The 22,672-nt window shown below is 47.7% G+C and overlaps 1 protein-coding gene and 1 pseudogene across 2 annotated transcripts in view; one reads left to right on the forward strand and one right to left on the reverse strand.

The window, feature by feature from the left end:
• The window catches only part of LOC310790237 (storkhead-box protein 2-like), a gene marked incomplete at both ends in the record, with an annotated part of 139,872 nt that overhangs the window by 676 nt on the left and 116,524 nt on the right, over nucleotides 1–22,672 (reverse strand). The window contains 3 exons of the mRNA XM_083651908.1: nucleotides 1,397–2,779; nucleotides 8,254–8,704; nucleotides 10,792–11,352. Of these exons, the coding sequence (XP_083508034.1) occupies nucleotides 1,397–2,779; nucleotides 8,254–8,704; nucleotides 10,792–11,352 (2,395 nt within the window). The remainder of the gene's footprint in view (nucleotides 1–1,396; nucleotides 2,780–8,253; nucleotides 8,705–10,791; nucleotides 11,353–22,672) is intronic.
• Nucleotides 17,534–18,748, forward strand: LOC310790791 (SPRY domain-containing SOCS box protein 1 pseudogene; annotated as a pseudogene). The gene has a single exon. The product of its transcript is annotated as an SPRY domain-containing SOCS box protein 1 pseudogene (transcript).

Raw genomic sequence — 22,672 nt, forward strand, 5'->3', positions numbered from 1 at the left:
CCGTAGCCAGGGTTTGAGAAATACAGAGGTCAATTTAGCACGGCGTGGGGGGCCCAGGGGGTGCTGTGCCCCCTCCGGTAAAAAATGTTGTCCATTTGAAAGTAAAATGCTTCAATCTGGTGCACGTTGAGACCAAAATTAAGAGGCTAGATCTATAAAGAACTACAGACATCATGTTAGATTAATATCCTCTTTACTGTGCTGTTGCTTTAAAATGATACAAAAAATAAATGTCTCCCCATATAATATAATTTATATTCTGCATACAGGTCACATGGCAGAATACTGCACAAACATCACTTACAGGGGAGTTACTTACCCATTCACTTCAATAGAACTGTCCCCAAAGTCTAGCCCCAATCTAGCCCCAATGCAAAATGTGAATGTTGTGGTGAGTTATGTCTCTTCCTTCTATAGCACACAGAGAGGAAGCAAATTGTTGCATTTCTGATCAACTGTCATATATCATGTTATTTATGAGGGCTTTAAAACATCAATGACAGATGAATAGATCTGGGGGCCGGGGCTATTTAAAAAAAAAAAAAAAAAAAAAAAAAAAAATTGTGTGTGAAAATACCGAGGTCATGACCTCGGTGTCCTCAATGGTAGCTACGGGCCTGACAGTAACCTTGACCTTTGACCACCAAAATGTAATCAGTTCATCGAGTCAAAGTGGACCTTTGAGGCAAATTAGATGAAATTCCATCAAGGCATTCCTGAGATCTCACATTAACGAGCATGAAACGAGTGGTCTTGAGGTCACAGTAACCTTGAACTTTGACCACCAAAATATAATCAGTTCATCCTTGAGTCCAAGTGGACGTTTGAGGCAAATTGGAAGAAATTCCCGTGAAGGCGTTCTTAAGATATTGCGTTAACAAGCTTGAAAATGGTGTTTGTGAGGTCACAGTGACCTTAACCTTTGTCCTTTTACTAGCAAAATCTTATCAGTTCATCCTTGCGTCGAAGTGGACGTTTGAGGCAAATTAGAAGAAATTCCATCAAGACATTCCTGAGATATCGCGTTAACGAACTTGGGAATGGCGTTCGTGAGGTCACAGTGACCTTGAACTTTGACCCCCCAAATCTAATCGGTTCATCCTCGAGTCCCAGTCGACGTTTGAGGCAAATCTGATTAAATCCCGTCAAGGCGTTGCTCAGATATTGCGTTAATGAACATCAGATGTACGTACGTTACGGACAACCCGATTTGGGTTGTCCATTATGCCTCCGGCCTGGCTATCGCCGGCGGAGGCATAAAAAAGTACAGGATCTGAAAATGTAATAAAGTATAAAAGTATTTTTTACCGGCAGTTTCTGTGCTGCGTACATACTACGTACTACCTGGTGGGGGAAAAGTGTGTGTGTGAGACGTGAGATGCACTTGTCTTCTCACCGTGGGGAGTTGAATCCACTGTCCACAGTGACGGAGCTGGAGTCCATACTGTCCAGTCTGGCAGAGTGGGCCGACTGCTGGTTGTGACTGGGCTCTGGGAGGTTCTCTTTAGCACCAGGGAAGGTGAGGTTCCTCTCAAACCTCCTCTGCAGATCCCTCTCCTTCTCTCGCTCCAACAACCACTGCATGGTCCCGCCACCTCCTCCTCCCATCCCAACACCTCCGCCCCCGGCCTTCTCGTCCGCTCCTCTGCTCTTATCTCCGCCCTCCTCCAGTTCGTCGTCATCCGAGACGTTGTAGTAGTCAAAGGAGGCCTCGGCGGCACCGCTCGCGGGTTCGATTCCCTGCGGAGGAACGGAGGAGGGCGTGGCCACTAGAGGCTTGGGCGCGTCGAAGGCCTCCGGGGCGTCGAGCGCATCACAGGAGGTGGAGAGAGCCGAGGAGCTGAGGACCGGGGTTTTTCTCAAGGAGCCGTAGCCGGGCAGATGGAGGCTGGGCGGAGGTTTGAACAGTGTGTCTTTACTGAAGATCTCTTTCCGTTTCTCCTGGCCAGAGGAGGCGCTGTGGAGCGGCCGGCCGTTAGGGAGAGGGGTATCGGGGAGGGAGAGGGGTATTGGAGGCAGACTGCCACCTTTGGGACCCACCTTCGCCATGTCCTCCTTGTACTCTGGAGGATGTGGCGTCTGTCTGTCCATTTGCCGGTCCACCCCGCCCAGTTTGAAGCCGTCGTGGCTACTTTTACCCAGAGTTCCCAGTGGGTTGGCTGTGCTGAGCGCGGCCTCAGACGAGGAGGAGCATTGGAAGTAGTCGTCGGGAGGGAGGGAAGTGGGCATGGGTTTGGGGGAATACGCCGGTAGGCTGTCCCTGCTCTTGCTCTTCTCTAAGCTCCGCCCGCCGTCCAATGCGAGCGAATCCCCGACAAATTTAGTGGTGGGGGGCGTGGCCCGCGAGTAGTGAGAAGAGCTCTGATTGGCTCGCAGGGTTCCGTCGTCCGTATAGTAGCGGCTCCGCTCGTCGTAGTAGTCGGGCGGTCCGATCGTCCCGGCGCCCAGCGGCCCTTTGGAGTTATCCATGGAGCGGGAGCGCTCCTTGGCCTTGTCTTGGCGCTCCGTCCTGGACTTCCTCTCCTGGGTGTGGGAGTGGGAGCGGTGGACTTTGGAGTGGTGGGCCGAGGGGCCGTGGCTGGGCTCGGGGAAAGGCATCTCCGTGCGCCGCTTGGCGAGCTCGCCGGACACGTCCCACTCCGGCGTCACCGGCAGGTGGGAGGAGTCCAGGATGTTGGGGTTGCTGTGCGCCAGGTGGAGCCGCGCACGCTGCCGGTCCATGGCCAGGGCGTGCTCTCGGGGCGAGCGGGCCAGTGAGGACGAATAGGCCCGGTAGTCCCTGTGTGAGAACATACAAAGTGTCATGTGAAGTTCTTTATCCTACATGCACATGAGGTCAGGATCCAGACACGTGACAATGACAAGGAAACACGTTTTATACACGGATAACAACAAGTCGTCATAGTTCATCCCACATACCTTGACCTTGTTAGAACACAAGGAACATGTTCAAACACATATGCATATGAATGTACATAGCATGCTATTTCTAACTTATGACCTTACATAGTAAAGTATACAGTACAGGTCCCAGGGCCTAAAAGTTGGTGCGGGTTGATTGTGATTGTGTTGATTGTGGGTATCGCGCATAATTTCATCAATTCCGGCAAATCTAGAATTTATAATGCGGGCAAAATCCCATACACATGTACAGCGATGTCAAAATAAACCATTTTCAATTGCTTCTGTGAGCTTTAAACTTGCAGAATGGTTCTTTTGTTTTGGAAAAGTCCAACCGGAAGTCGTGTTGTTGTTCTCGCTAGCCTGACGATATCCCCCTGTCTCTGCTGTGACCGCAGCTCACTCACAGAGAAACTCTAAGGCATGGAAACATGGACTGCACGCTAAAGTGCAACGCTCGCCGCTGGAGCGCTAAAACAACATAGCTATCGTTAACGTCATCCGATCCTTCAGACAGGCAACAGTAACGTTACTCAGTAACGTTAAGGCAAAGCAGCAGTACAAAGACGAGTTTCAGGCTAACGTAACTGAAGTGAAAATGAAATGAGCTGCTCATTTGTAAAATGTATGGTGCTGTACTGATGTTTACAAATACAAAATGTTAACTCGAAACAGCTTTTCTCATACTGCAGACATGAATTGTGAGCATTTTAAACAAGTGGAAAGAGATGAAGTAGAGCAGAGTACAGAGAAAGCATGGACACATGAGAGAGAGCAGAGTACAGAGAAAGAATGGACACAAGAGAGAGAGCAGAGTACAGAGAAAGCATGGACACAAGAGAGAGAGCAGAGTACAGAGAAAGCATGGACACAAGAGAGAGAGAGAGCAGAGTACAGAGAAAGCATGGACACAAGAGAGAGAGAGAGCAGAGTACAGCGAAAGCATGGACACAAGAGAGAGAGAGAGCAGAGTACAGAGAAAGCATGGACACAAGAGAGAGAGAGAGCAGAGTACAGCGAAAGCATGGACACAAGAGAGAGAGAGAGCAGAGTACAGAGAAAGCATGGACACAAGAGAGAGAGAGCAGAGTACAGAGAAAGCATGGACACAAGAGAGAGAGAGCAGAGTACAGAGAAAGCATGGACACATGAGAGAGAGAGCAGAGTACAGAGAAAGCATGGACACAAGAGAGAGCAGAGTACAGAGAAAGCATGGACACAAGAGAGAGAGAGCAGAGTACAGAGAAAGCATGGACATGAGAGAGAGAGCAGAGTACAGAGAAAGCATGGACACAAGAGAGAGAGCAGAGTACAGAGAAAGCATGGACACATGAGAGAGAGAGCAGAGTACAGAGAAAGCATGGACACAAGAGAGAGCAGAGTACAGAGAAAGCATGGACACAAGAGAGAGAGAGCAGAGTACAGAGAAAGCATGGACATGAGAGAGAGAGCAGAGTACAGAGAAAGCATGGACACAAGAGAGAGAGCAGAGTACAGAGAAAGCATGGACACAAGAGAGAGCAGAGTACAGAGAAAGCATGGACACAAGAGAGAGCAGAGTACAGAGAAAGCATGGACACAAGAGAGAGAGAGAGCAGAGTACAGAGAAAGCATGGACACAAGAGAGAGAGCAGAGTACAGAGAAAGCATGGACACAAGAGAGAGAGCAGAGTACAGAGAAAGCATGGACACAAGAGAGAGCAGAGTACAGAGAAAGCATGGACACATGAGAGAGAGAGAGCAGAGTACAGAGAAAGCATGGACACAAGAGAGAGCAGAGTACAGAGAAAGCATGGACACAAGAGAGAGCAGAGTACAGACAAAGCATGGACACATGAGAGAGAGAGAGCAGAGTACAGAGAAAGCATGGACACAAGAGAGAGAGCAGAGTACAGAGAAAGCATGGACACAAGAGAGAGAGAGAGCAGAGTACAGAGAAAGCATTAGGGCTGTGCCGATTCACTTATCTCCCGATTCGATACTATCACGATACTTGGGTGCCGATTCGATATATATTGCGATTCTTAAGTATTGCGATTCTACGATTATTGCGATTCGATATTACGATTTATTGCGATTTTTGTTTCTTTTTTTCTTTTCTTTTTTCAGTTTGTTTGCTTTTTTACACTAGATTAGAACATGGGAAAAGTTGAATCATACACTAGAGACTGTATCATGAGTAGGGCTGGGTGATATACCGGTAGTTAAAAACAGGGGCGGACTGGGATCATAATTCAGGCCGGGCATTAGATACCAAGCAGGCCAGGCCGATATGGGCCGACGCGCGTGAAATTTGGGCCGTTTGAAGCCCAATTTGGGCCATTTGAAGCTCAATGTGGGTAGTTTGAAGCCCAATTTGGGCCGTTTGAAGCTCAATTTGGGTCGTTTGAAGCCCAATTTGGGCCGTTTGAAGCCCAATTTGGGCCAAAGTCCAATTTTACAATGAGATGCACCCACTTTAACCCTGAAGTGTAATTATTACTTCGGACTAACTAATAAAGTAATAAAACCACTAGTAAACCAGTAGAAACGCCTGGCCTGCTGTTCAGTGAGTGGCCTGACTGCCGGCACACAAAAAAAAAAAAAAAAAAATTTTTTTTTTTTTTTTTTTTTTTTTTTTGCTTTTGCGATTATCGATTCTGGAATAAAAGATCGATTCAAAAAATCGTGACATTAAAAATCGCGATACTTAGGTGAATCGATTTTTTCTCCCACCCCTAGAAAGCATGGACACAAGAGAGAGAGCAGAGTACAGAGAAAGCATGGACACATGAGAGAGAGAGAGAGCAGAGAAAGCATGGACACAAGAGAGAGAGAGAGCAGAGTACAGAGAAAGCATGGACACAAGAGAGAGAGCAGAGTACAGAGAAAGCATGGACACATGAGAGAGAGCAGAGTACAGAGAAAGCATGGACACAAGAGAGAGAGAGAGCAGAGTACAGAGAAAGCATGGACACAAGAGAGAGAGCAGAGTACAGAGAAAGCATGGACACAAGAGAGAGAGAGAGAGCAGAGTACAGAGAAAGCATGGACACAAGAGAGAGAGAGCAGAGTACAGAGAAAGCATGGACATGAGAGAGAGAGCAGAGTACAGAGAAAGCATGGACACAAGAGAGAGAGAGAGCAGAGTACAGAGAAAGCATGGACATGAGAGAGAGAGCAGAATACAGAGAAAGCATGGACACATGAGAGAGAGAGAGCAGAGTACAGAGAAAGCATGGACACAAGAGAGAGAGAGCAGAGTACAGAGAAAGCATGGACACAAGAGAGAGAGAGCAGAGTACAGAGAAAGCATGGACACATGAGAGAGAGCAGAGTACAGACAAAGCATGGACACAAGAGAGAGAGAGCAGAGTACAGAGAAAGCATGGACACATGAGAGAGAGAGCAGAGTACAGAGAAAGCATGGACACAAGAGAGAGAGCAGAGTACAGACAAAGCATGGGCATGAGAGAGAGAGCAGAGTACAGAGAAAGCATGGACACAAGAGAGAGAGCAGAGTACAGAGAAAGCATGGACACAAGAGAGAGAGCAGAGTACAGAGAAAGCATGGACACAAGAGAGAGAGAGCAGAGTACAGAGAAAGCATGGACACAAGAGAGAGAGCAGAGTACAGACAAAGCATGGGCACAAGAGAGAGAGAGAGAGCAGAGTACAGAGAAAGCATGGACACAAGAGAGAGAGCAGAGTACAGAGAAAGCATGGACACAAGAGAGAGAGAGCAGAGTACAGAGAAAGCATGGACACAAGAGAGAGAGCAGAGTACAGAGAAAGCATGGACACATGAGAGAGAGCAGAGTACAGAGAAAGCATGGACACATGAGAGAGAGAGCAGAGTACAGAGAAAGCATGGACACATGAGAGAGAGCAGAGTACAGACAAAGCATGGACACAAGAGAGAGAGAGCAGAGTACAGAGAAAGCATGGACACAAGAGAGAGAGCAGAGTACAGAGAAAGCATGGACACAAGAGAGAGAGAGCAGAGTACAGAGAAAGCATGGACACAAGAGAGAGAGCAGAGTAAAGAGAAAGCATGGACATGAGAGAGAGCAGAGTACAGACAAAGCATGGCCACATGAGAGAGAGCAGAGTACAGAGAAAGCATGGACACAAGAGAGAGAGAGCAGAGTACAGAGAAAGCATGGACACAAGAGAGAGAGCAGAGTAAAGAGAAAGCATGGACATGAGAGAGAGCAGAGTACAGACAAAGCATGGCCACATGAGAGAGAGAGCAGAGTACAGAGAAAGCATGGACACAAGAGAGAGAGAGCAGAGTACAGAGAAAGCATGGACACAAGAGAGAGAGCAGAGTACAGAGAAAGCATGGACACATGAGAGAGAGCAGAGTACAGACAAAGCATGGGCATGAGAGAGAGAGCAGAGTACAGAGAAAGCATGGACACAAGAGAGAGAGAGCAGAGCACAGAGAAAGCATGGACACAAGAGAGAGAGAGCAGAGTACAGAGAAAGCATGGACACAAGAGAGAGAGAGCAGAGTACAGAGAAAGCATGGACACAAGAGAGAGAGAGCAGAGTACAGAGAAAGCATGGACACAAGAGAGAGAGAGCAGAGTACAGAGAAAGTATGGACATGAGAGAGATCTGAGGTGAGAATAGGACCATGTAAGACCTGTAAACTCACTAGAATAGGACCATGAAAGACCTGTAAGCTCACTAGTAGAATAGGACCATGAAATACCTGTAAGCTCACTAGTAGAATAGGACCATGAAAGACCTGTAAACTCACTAGTAGAATAGGACCATGTAAGACCTGTAAGCTCACTAGTAGAATAGGACCATGAAAGACCTGTAAGCTCACTAGTAGAATAGGACCATGTAAGACCTGTAAGCTCACTAGTAGTGATTCTCAACCCTTTCCGTAGGACCTCTAATTTAGTAAGCATTAGCACCACAGACCCCAATTTTGTTGTCTCTCTGACTCAAATCTGAATGTTATTGTCAGATATGATTTTGCCCAGAATTCCCATAAAAATGGTATTGTAGGTAGAGAGAGAGGTAACAGTGAAACTCATCAAAATAGGCATTATTCTATAATTGTTAGCTTCTTGTATTAAATAATGGTGAAGTTTAACAATCCAATAAATTTGCTGGGGACCTCGTCAAAGCCCTTCAAAGACCCCTGGTGGACACCAGACCCACAGTGTATAATTCCCCCCCACCACCCCTAATTTACTAAATGAATTGTAGGCCCTGGGTCCTGTGCTCTGCTAGGTGACTTCATATCTGGTACTGTATGCAGGAACAATAAAAACACTCTCCTTTCTGCAGGGCACAGAGGTTCCTACACGATGAGAAAACGAACGAAGGACAAAATGATTTGATTTCTCCCACCTGTCGGTCAGCTCCAGGTGGGAGGCCTCGTGTGGCTCACGGTCGCGGGGCACCCTGGTCTTACTGTGGGAGCGGCTGGGTTTGGTTTGAGACGGCTTCCTGTGTCTGCCCCCGCTCCGCCGACTCCTGGAGCTCTGATTGGCCGACGAGGCTTTACTCCTCTGAGCGCGCTCCTCCTCCAGCCGCTTCATGACGGCCGTGTGGCGAGCCAGGTTCTCCACGGTGAGGTCGGGGTTGATTCTGCGGATGATCTCCACCTCCACGTGGCGCGGCAGCTGGCTGGGCGCCTCCTCGTCCCGGAGCGGCCACTCCTCCGGGGGGAACTGGGCCGAGAAGGTGGCCAGCTGCTTGGCCTTGTCCTTCTTAAAGCTCAGGCGGAACAGCTTCAGACCAAACTTCCGACTCCCGCTGCCACCCCCTCCTCCCGTCTGCTTCTCCGTCTCGCCTCCTCCTAGAGAAGAAACGGTATTTTACGATTCACGATTATAGACGGTTTCAACTCGACAGCATAAACATTCTAAATTCATCCCCAGCTTACTTCCTGTTGCAGTGTTTGCTAATACAATAACTGACAGGACATAAGCTAGCCCCCTGGGGGGCACGGTGGCTCAGTGGTAGAGCTGTCGCCTCGCAGTCAGAAGGTCCTGAGTTCGATTCTCGCCTGGGACACTGTGGGCGCTGTGGTTGTGTTCCCCCCCATATCTTCAGTGCCTACTGCCCAGGTGGGGTATCTCGTCGTAAGGGCCTTTCTGTCTGTGTGGAGTTTGCATGTTCTCCCCGTGCTCCCCCAGGGGGGTTCCTCCGTATATAACCCCCCCACTAAAAACATGCAGAAGATCAGGGGCCGGTTGCACCAACTGGTCTTAACTATGCCTGGTCGTAACTCCTACGTCGGTCTTAGTTAAGACCATGGACTTACGCCTGTTGCACCAACACGGCTTATGTCTGGTCTTAACTATGCTGGTCGTAGCAATGCGCGTCCATGTGAATTGCCAGGGAATGCACCCTGATTGGATGATGTTGCAAAAAATGTGCCTCGCGACCTGCTTGGAGCACTGTGCCACTACGCTCTCTCAGCCACTACTGTAAAACACCCTCCCTCCTCTCAACCTCCCTCGCTCCGGGGGAAAAATGGCAGCTATTGAGCAGACAGAGGCAGTCTGAATGAAATTGAATGTAACGTTCCCAATTCTATGTATTAACTTCTAAAAAACGAACGGCAACATTTTGGAAGGCGGGTTAGGTTAACTAGTTAGTTATAATCTAACGTCGTGCTTTCAAAGACGGCGAACTGGCGTTTGGTGACTGAACGGGGGTAGGCTCGTGTACCGTATGCTGCCATTGTAGTAGGGGTGGGGGAACAAATCGATTCACCTAAGTATCGCGATTTTTAATGTCACGATTTTTTGGATCGATCTTTTATTCCAGAATCGATAATCGCAACAACAACAAAAAAAAAAAAAAAAAAAAAAAAAGAATTGTGTGCTTGCAGTCAGGCCACTCACTGAACAGCAGGCCAGGCGCCGCCTACTGGTTTACTAGTGGTTTTATTACTTTATTAGTTAGTCTGAAGTAATAATTACACTTCAGGGTTAAAGTGGGTGCATCTCATTGTAAAATCGGACTTCAAACGGCCCAAATCTGGCTTCAAACGGCCCAAATTTCACGCGCGTTGGCCCATATCGGCCTGGCCTGCTTGGTATCTAATGCCCGGCCTGAATTATGATCCCAGTCCGCCCCTGTTTTTAACTATATCGCCCAGCCCTACTCATGATATATAATATACAGTCTCTAGTGTATGATTCAACTTTTCCCATGTTCTAAGAATCTAGTGTAAAAAAGCAAACAAACTGAAAAAAGAAAAGAAAAAAATAAACAAAAATCGCAATAAATCGTAATATCGAATCGCAATAATCGTAGAATCGCAATACTTAAGAATCGCAATATAAATCGAATCGGCACCCAAGAATCGTGATAGTATCGAATCGGGAGATAAGTGAATCGCCACAGCCCTACATTGTAGTAGGGCTGTGAATCTTCACTGGCCTCACGATTCGATTACGATTCAGAGGGCTACGATTCGATTCGATTACGATTATCGATGCATCTCGATGCATCTTAAATCGATGCATCACTTTTTTCCGCAATACATGATTTATTTTTTCTCACTTTCTTTTTTCTCACTGTGTGGCTACTTTTAAAATAAAAGTGCATTTGGAATGGTATTATGATCCATAATTAAAATAAACAAGTGCATGTACTTCCATTATATTTTATTTGATTATATATATATATATATATATATATTTTTTTATAATCGATTTTTGACATTTGTGAATCGATGCAGAATCGTGCACGTCCCCATCGCGATGCATCTTATACTCGATTATTTTTGACACCCCTACATTGTAGTGCTAAGCTAACTAGCAGAGAGGGGTGCAACGCCCTTTCCAATGTACGCACAGGGAAGAGAAAGGCATCTACATCCTAGTTTTACTACTACCTCTCCCTTTAAAGTAGTAATGGTTTGATCCCTACCTCCCCCCCCTCCTCGGTGCTTGGTGAGCGTGTCCGTCTTGAAGGGGAAGCTGAGTGTGCTGCGGCTCTTTTCCGTGGTGCCTATACCCTGCTGCTGAGGAGGCGTCTGGGGGGAGTGCGGCGAGGAGTACGCCTCCCGGTGGTCCTTGGGCGAGCGGCGCTGAAGCGTGGTGTGGTGGCTGGGCGGGTCGTCTCCTCGGTGGCTGTTGTTGTAGGAAGAATCCCCGCCGCCCCCGCCGCCGTGGTTCTGGCCGGGTGGCTTCGGGTGTGTCCGATCGACGCGGACGCCTCCGGAGGCGGACGGGGTGACGGTGCCGGAGAGAGGGGAGGTGCACTGCGTCTGCTGATGCTGCTGCTGTTGGTTCTGGTGCACCTGGTGCCGGTCGCTCGGGCGCTCGTCGAGGTGGTACCACTTGGAGCTGGTGCGGATCAGGCTGGGCGTGATGAAGTAGGTCTGGGGGGTCACGATGAAGTAGCCGTCCGGCGTCGGGTAGATCTTGCGCTCACGGACCAGCATGCTCAGCGTGTGGTGCAGCACCTCCTCTGTCGGCGTGGGAACACCTGCACCAATCACAGAGAAGACCGAGGGTTCATGTCAAGGATTTGTAATACGAAAAGGAATTGAATGAAACTGGCTCAGATCACAGTTTCAGCCAACAGCCTTCATCAGGCTCTAAACATGAACTCCTAAAGCCCCTTAAAGGGGCTTTTGAGGAGCTGCAGTCTCTGCATCTCTTTAGGTTGAACTGAACTAATAAGGTGTTTTCAGTCCGGTTGATTCGCACCAAATGATACAGTTCGAAACCGGTCCCTATTACAGAAATAGGGGACTATATAGTGTGTTGGCCATTTTGTACTAGTGTCCAAATTCTCAACTATTCATTTGATTCACTATAGTCCACTATAAAATACCCACAATGCACTGTAATATAATGAACAGAGAATGTACCCTACATGTTCTCCCATAAACAATGCAATGCGGTCGTGTTTACCAAAGGAGAAGAAGAGTGAGGTAGTGTGACTGAAACTCGTTTGATCGTTCCCCATATAGTTCACTATCTGATCAACACTACATATAGTTCACTATCTGATCAACACTACATATAGTTCACTATCTGATCAACACTACATATAGTTCACTATCTGATCAACACTACATATAGTTCACTATGATCAACACTACATATAGTTCACTATATGATCAACACTATTATAGTTCACTATCTGATCAACACTACATATAGTTCACTATCTGATCAACACTATTATAGTTCACTATCTGATCAACACTACATATAGTTCACTATCTGATCAACACTACATATAGTTCACTATCTGATCAACACTACATATAGTTCACTATCTGATCAACACTATTATAGTTCACTATATGATCAACACTACATATAGTTCACTATCTGATCAACACTACATATAGTTCACTATCTGATCAACACTACATATAGTTCACTATCTGATCAACACTACATATAGTTCACTATATGATCAACACTACATATAGTTCACTATCTGATCAACACTACATATAGTTCACTATCTGATCAACACTACATATAGTTCACTATCTGATCAACACTACATATAGTTCACTATCTGATCAACACTACATATAGTTCACTATCTGATCAACACTACATATAGTTCACTATCTGATCAACACTACATATAGTTCACTATCTGATCAACACTACATATAGTTCACTATCTGATCAACACTACATATAGTTCACTATCTGATAAACACTACATATAGTTCACTATCTGATCAACACTACATATAGTTCACTATATGATAAACACTACATATAGTTCACTATCTGATCAACACTACATATAGTTCACTATATGATCAACACTACATATAGTTCACTATATGATCAACACTACATATAGTTCACTATCTGATCAACACTACATATAGTTCACTATATGATAAACACTACATATAGTTCACTATCTGATCAACACTACATATAGTTCACTATATGATCAACACTACATATAGTTCACTATATGATCAACACTACATATAGTTCACTATCTGATCAACACTACATATAGTTCACTATCTGATCAACATTACATGGGGAATAGTGAGTGAGTGGGTGAGTGAGTGAGTGAGTGAGTGAGTGAATGAGAGAACTATTCCGAACATGGCAATTGTTTAGTTTTTCAGCTGGATTGGTTCGGTTTCACACCAGGTAAAAAGCAAGCGGAATAGATATAGCTGCCAACCCTCGCAGAATGGCCAGGAGACTCCTCTCCTGGGGTAGAACATATCAATTCCCAGATATTCTTTTGACAGCTGAAATGATGTGTGTGCACGTTTGCTGCAGCCTACTTTTTTATGGCCGGGGCCATTGGCATCGACTGGACATTGGCATCGACTGGACATTGGCATCGACTGGACATTTGGCATCGACTGGACATTGGCATTGCGTAATGTGTGTGTACACACACAGACAGAGGAGAATCATTCAACTTGCTGTGTATTCACAAGGTCCCAAACGACCTTGCCCAGTGCCAACTCAAGCATGCTTATCACCTGTCAATCAAAGACTGCGACCTGAGATGCAGGAGTTGGCTGATGTGTTATTAATCCCTAAAGGAGACTATGGACAGGGCTGTATTTGACCCACCTTGTTTTCCTTCATTGATTGATACAGCTGATCTGAAAATAGGTGAGTAAACGGACTGTGGAGAAAATGACGACTGCAATCGTGCAAAAAAGAAAAGAAAAAAAAAAACTCAATAATCCACCCAGTTTCACCAGTCAACAAACAATCATGTGAAGGATGATGTTTTTAATCATACTCGTCCTCAGCACAATTACACACAGTGCCGCTGCCTACGGGAGCCGTTTCATCCCCCAAAAAATGGAGGCTTCCTGCATTTGGGTCAGATCGAGGAGGACGGGTCACATTCTCACGACAAAACGAACCGTACTAGAGTTCATTTAGAACCACACCATCTCCAAAGAGGTCTCGGGGCGGTTGTTTGGTCCGCACCAGAGCTCGATTGCTGCATTCACACCTGCCCAAATGAACTGCACCAAGGGGGGGAAACAAACTCTAGTGTGATTCAAGCGAACCAACCGATGTAGGTGTGAAAGCAGCATAAAATAAGTGGAAATGCATGGAGAATACAGTATCTACACACACCTCCTGGTGAATCACGTGGCACTTACCATGCTAGTTGTAGTTGTAGCAGCATGCGTTCGAATCTGAATATCTGACCTATTCCATTACGTTAGCCTTTCTGTCCACTGGTTCTCTAATCTAAGAAGCAGAAAGGCCATAAAGCTATCCTCCTTATAACTACTTGTTAGAAGTATTTATACCGCGGTGTGGGTGAATACTCTTTTCTGATTGGCCGGCAGGTACGGTACATAATCCGGCTCAAGTTTAATCACTGTTCTAAATTCAACCGCTACCCAACCTGTAACCTTCTAAAAGAAAATCTGAATATTTTATTTACAGCACAGAGTCAGCAGTGCCTCATCCTCTGAACACCACAGGATGGCGCTGTAACACAAACTGACAGGAACACTGCCCTCTGAACTTTTTGTATGTTTATTTAGAGTAATTAATTACAAAGAGAAAAACTTTCAAGTACAAAATATCCAGAACCAAAAATCAAATCATACCTCCTATAATATGATAATAGTAGCTTATATGGTGCATATTGCCAAAGCTCAAATACAGTAGTAACCTAATGTATGTATATATATATATATATATATATATATATATATATATATATATATATATATGTGTGTGTGTGTATATATATATATATATATATATATATATATATATATATATATATATATATATATATATATATATATATATATACAGTATATATACACACACACACACACACACACACACACACACACATATATATATGTGTGTGTAGATATATATATATATATATATATATATATATATATACAGTATACATTATATACACACACACACACACACACACATATATATATATATGTGTGTACCGTATATATAAATACATATACATATATATATTAGGTTACTACTACTAATAATAAACAGTAGACATCAACAGAGAAGTGAAACAAAGATGACAAAAAAAGATAAAAATGTCCATCATCAATACATCTTTTAACCATTTCCTTGCCATCTGAACTTACTGACAGCCTATTTTATATCACATAATAAGCAATCATTTCACATCATTCACTCGCTACTTCAGGCTGTCGTTCATCATTTCTTTTTTATTTGGGGACAATAACATAACTTATCTTGTTGTTAAACATACTGTCAATTACCGTATATTGACTGTCAACCGTACACATGAATTAATTAATTTATTTATTCAACAACAAAAAATTAAATACAATACACCAACAGGCATACCGTATAAAATACCTCATCTAGGATATCACAGTAAAGTCGTTTAAGTTATTTCCATTGTGGTCCTGAGGTCTTAGCGTCATTGTCATTGCCTTTTAAACTACCATAACATTAGCTTTCTGGCTCATGAGCTGAGCCAACTAGATTATCTCCCCTTTCCAAATGTAACCAAAGGTTTGTCCTATTTACTGGAGCAGTGAACGTTTCCATTGCATGAGAAGCTGACGGCATGGTAATGATTGTTCCTGCCAGGTAGTCAGTTTCTCAGGTGTTAACAGGGTAAACAGAGTTACGGCTTGTGACTAACTTTAGATTTTGATTGCTAAACTTGCACCAAAATCCACAAATGCTTTTTCTAGTAGGAATCTGACGCGCTTCGTAAGGTGGAGACTCTGGAGATGATGCAGTTATGGGAATCGCCTGCTCCGCGGGCTGCCAACATCATGACTGACAGACATGCAGACAGACACCGCCCACCCACCTAGGCGCAACTGTGCGCGCGCCATCGGCTCATACTACAACATCACAGAGTGACACAACTGATGACATCACATCACAGTTGCTCGAGTGACATCACTGATATCACTTCCGTCACAAAATCGTGACTGACACCACCACCACAGATACCACCACCCCAGACACCACTTAGCCAATTTTAACTAAGCTATTGTCAGCAAGTGACCATGGTATAAGTCGGGTGAAGTGCATTAAGATGGTTTAACACACACCTAGGAGTTGATTACCCCTCACTTGGCCACTCTCTCTTCAAAGTAAAAGCAGCTATGGTGGGAGAAGTTTGACTGAATGCAGCAGCAGCCTAAGAGGAGACAGTACAGCCATTCAAATAAGCAGTCATTTAATTTGTCAAATGCCCAGACAGACACTCTCTGTTTCAACCCCCACCTCTCATTTATTCACTGTTTCTACTTTCTATTATTCTGCCATTCTTTCTCCTACTCTCTCCCCTTCACTAACCACTCCTCTCTCTCTCTCTCTCTCTCTGTCAGTCTGGAGGTATTACTGCTGGTTACATCATAGAGGCCTTACAGCCCAGCCAGAGTGATGCAACGCCAGAGCAGACAGACAGGCTGCACGTGCACGCAGACACGCGTATACCCCCCACACACACACACACGTGCACGTGCACACACACGTGCACGTGCACACACACACACACACACACACACACACACACACACACACACACACACAGTCCATTGCCTTTTCTTTCTATCTTCTTCATAAGAAGGCTGAAGAGAGGGAGCTAGCATACTGAATTCAGCAGTATTGTCTGCATGCTAACCACGCTACCTACCTGCTATCAACACACACACAAACATACACACAATCTGACACGCTAACGGCATCAAAATGTGTGGAAGAGGAAAAACATGATCCCTCTCAATGTATTGTCCAGACTCACCAATAGCGAGCACAGAAACACTCAGGGGCAAAAACTAACTATTTAGAAAAGAGAAGAGGCCAGCATGCTAAATGTCCTTTCAAAAGTGTAATAAACCCTCTAGGCACAGCAGCAGCAGCGGACGTTTCTTTCTTCAGCGTTGTGCTGCATAAGGTGGAAATGACGTCTAAATACATTCGTACCGGAAGTACATTCATATATTCAGTAAAGCATTTTACAACTAGAGCGACCGCACCGCGGATATACAGTATGCCTCCGCCAAAAAGGGAGCAGTTGACATTAGGGCTGTCACTTTTCCCCAAAATAAAGTTCGAACGAACTTTAACACATTCACTGCCAGATGTTTTTTTTTTACTGTAGTTAGCTTCTGCCAGAGGGGTTTTTTGAGGATTCTGGCTCATCTTTCAAGACCCGAGGATTCTTTTCTGCTAAGATTTTGTGAACACACAATATCTCAAAAGAACTAATGATGGTCTCGACCTAGTTTCAAGATGAAGACCAGACACGCTGCCTCACGCCACACGTAATCTAGAAACATAGCGACCTCAGCATCACATGTAATGCTAGCGTGTCGACAAGTGCAGTAATCCCAGAGTGACGCGCTAATGCCGTCAGTGCAGTAGTGACGCACTTGCCTAGGTGACGGCGTTAATGTCGTCAGTACCGAAGCTATGACGTGACAGTATTTATAGCCACGCCGAGCGCACCACAGCCCTTGTTCCCTGCCCTCTAGCCGCTGCATTAAGCTGATCCAATTCCTCCTCTGGAAGCCGCGTTTCACTTCTCAAGCTGCCCATTCCTCCAGATTCTGCTACCAAGCCATCTGCTTCACGAGACCTCCCCTCCAGACTCCGCTATCAAGCCATCTGCATTCACGAGACCACTCACCGTTCACTCCTGCAACATGTCGAGCTCCGAAGACGAAAAATACGAGGCGCAGTACCAATTCGAGCTGGAGGCATCCAGCTCCGACGAGGACTCGCCCGTCGATTTATCCATGCCCGGGTACGGGCCGCAACAGGCAAGCGGACGGCAGCAGGCTTCGGCAGCACCGAACGCATCTCAGACGGGGAACCTCATCGTCAAGAGCAAGCAAGCGGGGCCTGCGCGCGGCCGAGGAAAGAAAGCAAACGGGGCCAAGTCACGAGGACAAACAACTCGCAGTCGCGCAAGGGCCGAAGCAGAGAGCGCTCCGGGCCCGGGCACGAGCACTCGGGGGCGCGGAAGGAAGCAAACGCGCGCCCCCGCGAGGAGCGCCGCGGCCCTGGCCAAGGCATATGGCAGGCCATTAGGGTTGAAAATCCCCGTGAGGAGCGTAGCAGCTCCAGCCGGGGCATACGGCAGGCCATTAGGGCCAAAAATGAAGGCGGAGCTCCAGGCCCCGAACCACACCAAGCCCTCCCGGCTGGACCTGCTGCTGGACATGCCGCCCGCCGGCCCGGACGTCCAGGCGCAGCACTCCTGGAACAACGACGACTGCTCGCCCAACATCTCTGTTAAGGAAGACAACAAGCTGGTGTTCCACCGGCACCCCGTGGCGCAGAGCACGGACGCCATCCGCGGCCGGGCGGGCTACACGCGAGGACTGCACGCGTGGGAGGTCAGCTGGGCCAAGCACCAGAGGGGGTCCCACGCCGTGGTCGGAGTGGCCACGGGCGACGCGCCGCTGCATTCGGTGGGCTACACGGCCCTAGTGGGAAACAACACCGAATCCTGGGGCTGGGACCTGGGCCGGTGTAAACTCTACCACGACGGCAAGAACCACGCGGGCAGAACCTACCCCGCCTTCCTGGAACCCGACGACACCTTCATAATACCAGACTCGCTCTTAGTCGTCTTGGACATGGATGAGGGAACGTTGCGTTTCATAGTAAATGGCCATGATCTAGGGGTGGCGTTCAGAGAACTTAGGGGCAGGAAAGTGTACCCAGTAGTGAGCGCCGTGTGGGGACACTGCGAAATACGAATTCGGTACATAAACGGACTCGATGCGGAGCCCCTCCCTCTGAGGGACCTGTGCAAGCGTTCAGTGCGAGCGGCCCTAGGAAGGGAGCGCCTGAGCGAAATCCACGGACTGCCCCTGCCCCCCTCTCTCAAGAACTACCTGCTCTACCAATGACGGGGTCGATGACCGGGGGGGAGAGCGCGCTCCGGGCCCGGAGCGGCCGCAGCCATGCAATTCTCATGTCCAAGTCTCATCCATCCGCGGCCCCGTTCTGTTCGGGCCGCCAAGCCACCCAGTCTCCAAGCGTCCGCTGTTCCGACCCTGCTAATCAAGCCATCATAAGCGTAGGTCCTGCTCCATCATCGTTCTCGGCACGACGCAGTTCCACGACGTGGCCGGGGAACTCGGCCCCACGATTAAATGCTATCCAGCCGGGACGGCTCGCAGCATCGCCAGCCCCGAGCGCAGGGAACGCCCGCGGAGCGCGTCCCGGACAGCAGTCGAGCGCAACGGTAACGTAATCACCTCTTTAATACATAACAGTGCCATATCATTTTAGCAACCAAATCTTAATTTCAAATCACTTCGGCGTGCTTCAAAACAATCATCTAACCATTCCCTGCGGTCCGCACGTCGGGCGCGAAGGAAACGAGCTGGGCACAAGTAGCAATGCATTCATCATAGTGAACGAACGATCTCTTGACAATCTCCGTGAACTGGTCGTTATATCCTCGCCTACAGCTAAAGAAAGACGGCGGAGCTACACTAAATGTCTCTTCATCCAATAACGTGAAATTAAATAACCTGGCGCATTCGAGAGCAAAACGAAGAGGCTAAATCTATGGAGAACTACACACATCTCTAACGTGTTAAATAATTAGGCCCAAACAATTAACATCAAATGTATTCACACATCGTGCTCAAATTGCATTCATTGCATTTATTGCACAATTTACAATAGTCAACAGCCAGCCAGAATCATTGCAAACGGACGTTCAAAGCATCAGTTAGCAATAGCGTTCAGTTAATCAACGTCTAATGACAGCCAGATTCCGTTTTAACAAAAAAAAAAAAAAAAATCCCTTCGAGTCGATGCTCCAGCCACCCAGTCAAATTAACAGAAGCCGTGCTGCTCACTGAATATACCTTTCTCCGAGTCGATGCTCCAGCCACCCAGTCAAATTAACAGAAGCCGTGCTGCTCACTGAATATACATACAGTATATATACATATAACATACATATATATATGATCGGACATTTAACCGTGCGGCGGGCGATGCCCATCACCGGTATACGGCTCCACATATAGGCCTACTCTCACTCCACGGTAACAATGCTGCAAGTTAAAAATATCCATTCAGCGACTATTGGTGTCCAGGCTTCTCCAGGCATTGCCGGGCCGTCATCACCGTGCGTCACCGCATCCTTGCATCACTCACAATAATAATGCTTCCTGGTATCATGCCGCTTGCGGAGGGGGCGTTAGTTCATGCATGCCTATAATTGCGATATTTGAACGTGCTATCCTGCTGGCCAAGATTTCCAGAGTTCAAGCAGTAGCAATGCCCCGGAGTAAGCCGGCGGAGCGCGGAACAAGTGTTCCCTTCCAGCGCCTCCCCGAAGTTATAGCGCAAGGGGGGCGCTAAAGTCATATACATAAACTTCATTCCAGACTCGGGTCCATATAAAATACGTACACAAACACAGACAGCACAATAAGAAAGAACTAAAATAAAATAAAACCACACAACTAATAGATCTAAAACACATACAAGCAGCTATTGCAGTGCTTCCAGAAGTGCATCATAAATTTTGCTCACTTCGTGCAGGCACCCGCTAGTGCCATAATAACTCCATTCTCCGACCGGCTAGTCGACGCATAAAACTGTAAACAAACCGTCCCAGAACAGCACGGAAAGCGAGCACACTACCGCTCACAAACACATGGCTAGCACCTTTGCCGCCATGGCCCGCTACCTAGGGATTCGACCCCAGACCGGCCCGTCCGCCCCCCTGTTCCTCATCTCACCCCTCCATCTCATGACAAGAGCCTGGTTCACTCTCCACCTCAAGCGGATCCTCCAGATGTGCAACCTCCCAGCGGAGCACTATTCCGGCCACTCCTTCAGGATCGGCGCGGCCACATCAGCCGCCGCGCAAGGGGCGTCCTCCGCCTCCCTGCAACAGATGGGCCGCTGGTCCTCGTCAGCCTACGCGGCCTACATCCGACCAGAGCAGGCCGCCATATTGTCTGCCCAAAGATCTCTCCTCCCCTAGGCGTCACACGGTAAGCACATGGCATCCATCCCTACATTCCTCGCAATAGCCGTGACTTCACATTCATTGGTGGTGGACTCCCCGAATCAGTGTCGATCTAATTGATTAAGCGCTCCAGGTGTCGAGCAGCCCGCAAGTGCTCGGCGTTGAACAGCCCGCAACAAATCACTAATTCCGACCACGGTAGACTACTCGAAGTGTTCTAGGTGCCGAGCAGCCTGCAAGTGTTCTAGGTGCCGAGCAGCCTGTAGTCACACCACTAATTCAGACCCCAGCAGACTACTCAAAGTGTTCTAGGTGCCGAGCAGCCTGCAAGTGTTCCGGGTGCCGAGCAGCCCGTAGTCTCCCCACTAATCAGTGTCGATCTAATTGATTAAGCGCTCCAGGCGTCGAGCAGCCTGCAAGTGCTCGGCGTTGAACAGCCCGCAACAAATCACAAATTCCGTTCTCGGCTCTCACCCTCTCATGAGTCCGGACCCACGCCCTAGGCCCCCAGCACCCCCTCACGATCCCCACCTCACCCAGCTACTCCACGTCACTCAGTCCTACATCAGGGGGGGGGCTGGCCAGCTCCACAGCCAGAGCCTACGACGGCGCCTGGCGGTCGTTCTCCTTTTTCTGTGCCTCGGTCAATCTCCCCGTTCTCCCAATCCTGATCCCCCGGGGGGGGGGCTCAATCCAAATCTCAACACTGAGGCAGCGTCACTAATTCGTCGATCTAATAGATTAAGCGTTCCAGGTGTCGAGCAGCCTGCAAGTGCTCGGCGTTGAACAGCCCGCAACAAATCACTAATTCCAACCACGGTAGACTACTCGAAGTGTTCTAGGTGCCGAGCAGCCTGCAAGTGTTCTAGGTGCCGAGCAGCCTGTAGTCACACCACTAATTCAGACCCCAGCAGACTACTCAAAGTGTTCTAGGTGCCGAGCAGCCTGCAAGTGTTCCGGGTGCCGAGCAGCCCGTAGTCTCCCCACTAATCCAGACCCCTGGACTACTCAAAGTGTTCTAGGGTGCCGAGCAGCCTGCAAGTGTTCCAGGTGCCGAGCAGCCTGTAGTCAGGGGGGGGGCTCAATCCAAATCTCAAAACCGAGGGGGCTCAACCCAAATCTCAACACCGAGGCAGCTTCACTAATTCAGACCTCAATAGACGACTCGAAGTGTTCTAGGTGCCGAGCAGCCTGCAAGTGTTCCAGGTGCCGAGCAGCCTGTAGTCACATAACTAATCCGGCAAGACCTCAGCAGACGACTCAAAGTGTTCTGGGTGCCGAGCAGCCCGCAAGTGTTCCAGGTGCCGAGCAGCCTGTAGTCAGTCAGTTTGGGGGGGAGTTCAACGCCGAACTATGCCAACGCCGAATTATGCCGAACTACGCCAACGCCGAATTATGCCGTAAGTCGCCGTGCTGCCGAACCAACCGGCCGGCGACGTTTCTCTCTTTTGGGGGGTTCTCCGAGCAGATGCCCTCCCGCCTCAAGAAGAGAGGCATCCTGCCACGGAGTCACTACGCCAAAGAATCAGTTGCCATGCTGCCACGCCATCAGGATTAATGCCATACCGCTTCAGGCCATGAATCCTATCGCCATGCCATACTTTAATAAAGCTTGCTGATTAACCTTACCCTCTGGTCTCTCATGATTGAAATGATGGTCTCGACCTAGTTTCAAGATGAAGACCAGACACGCTGCCTCACGCCACACGTAATCTAGAAACATAGCGACCTCAGCATCACATGTAATGCTAGCGTGTCGACAAGTGCAGTAATCCCAGAGTGACGCGCTAATGCCGTCAGTGCAGTAGTGACGCACTTGCCTAGGTGACGGCGT

The sequence above is a fragment of the Poromitra crassiceps genome (genome assembly GCF_964638095.1).
Source record: "Poromitra crassiceps genome assembly, chromosome: 15".
Classification (NCBI taxonomy): domain Eukaryota; kingdom Metazoa; phylum Chordata; class Actinopteri; order Beryciformes; family Melamphaidae; genus Poromitra; species Poromitra crassiceps.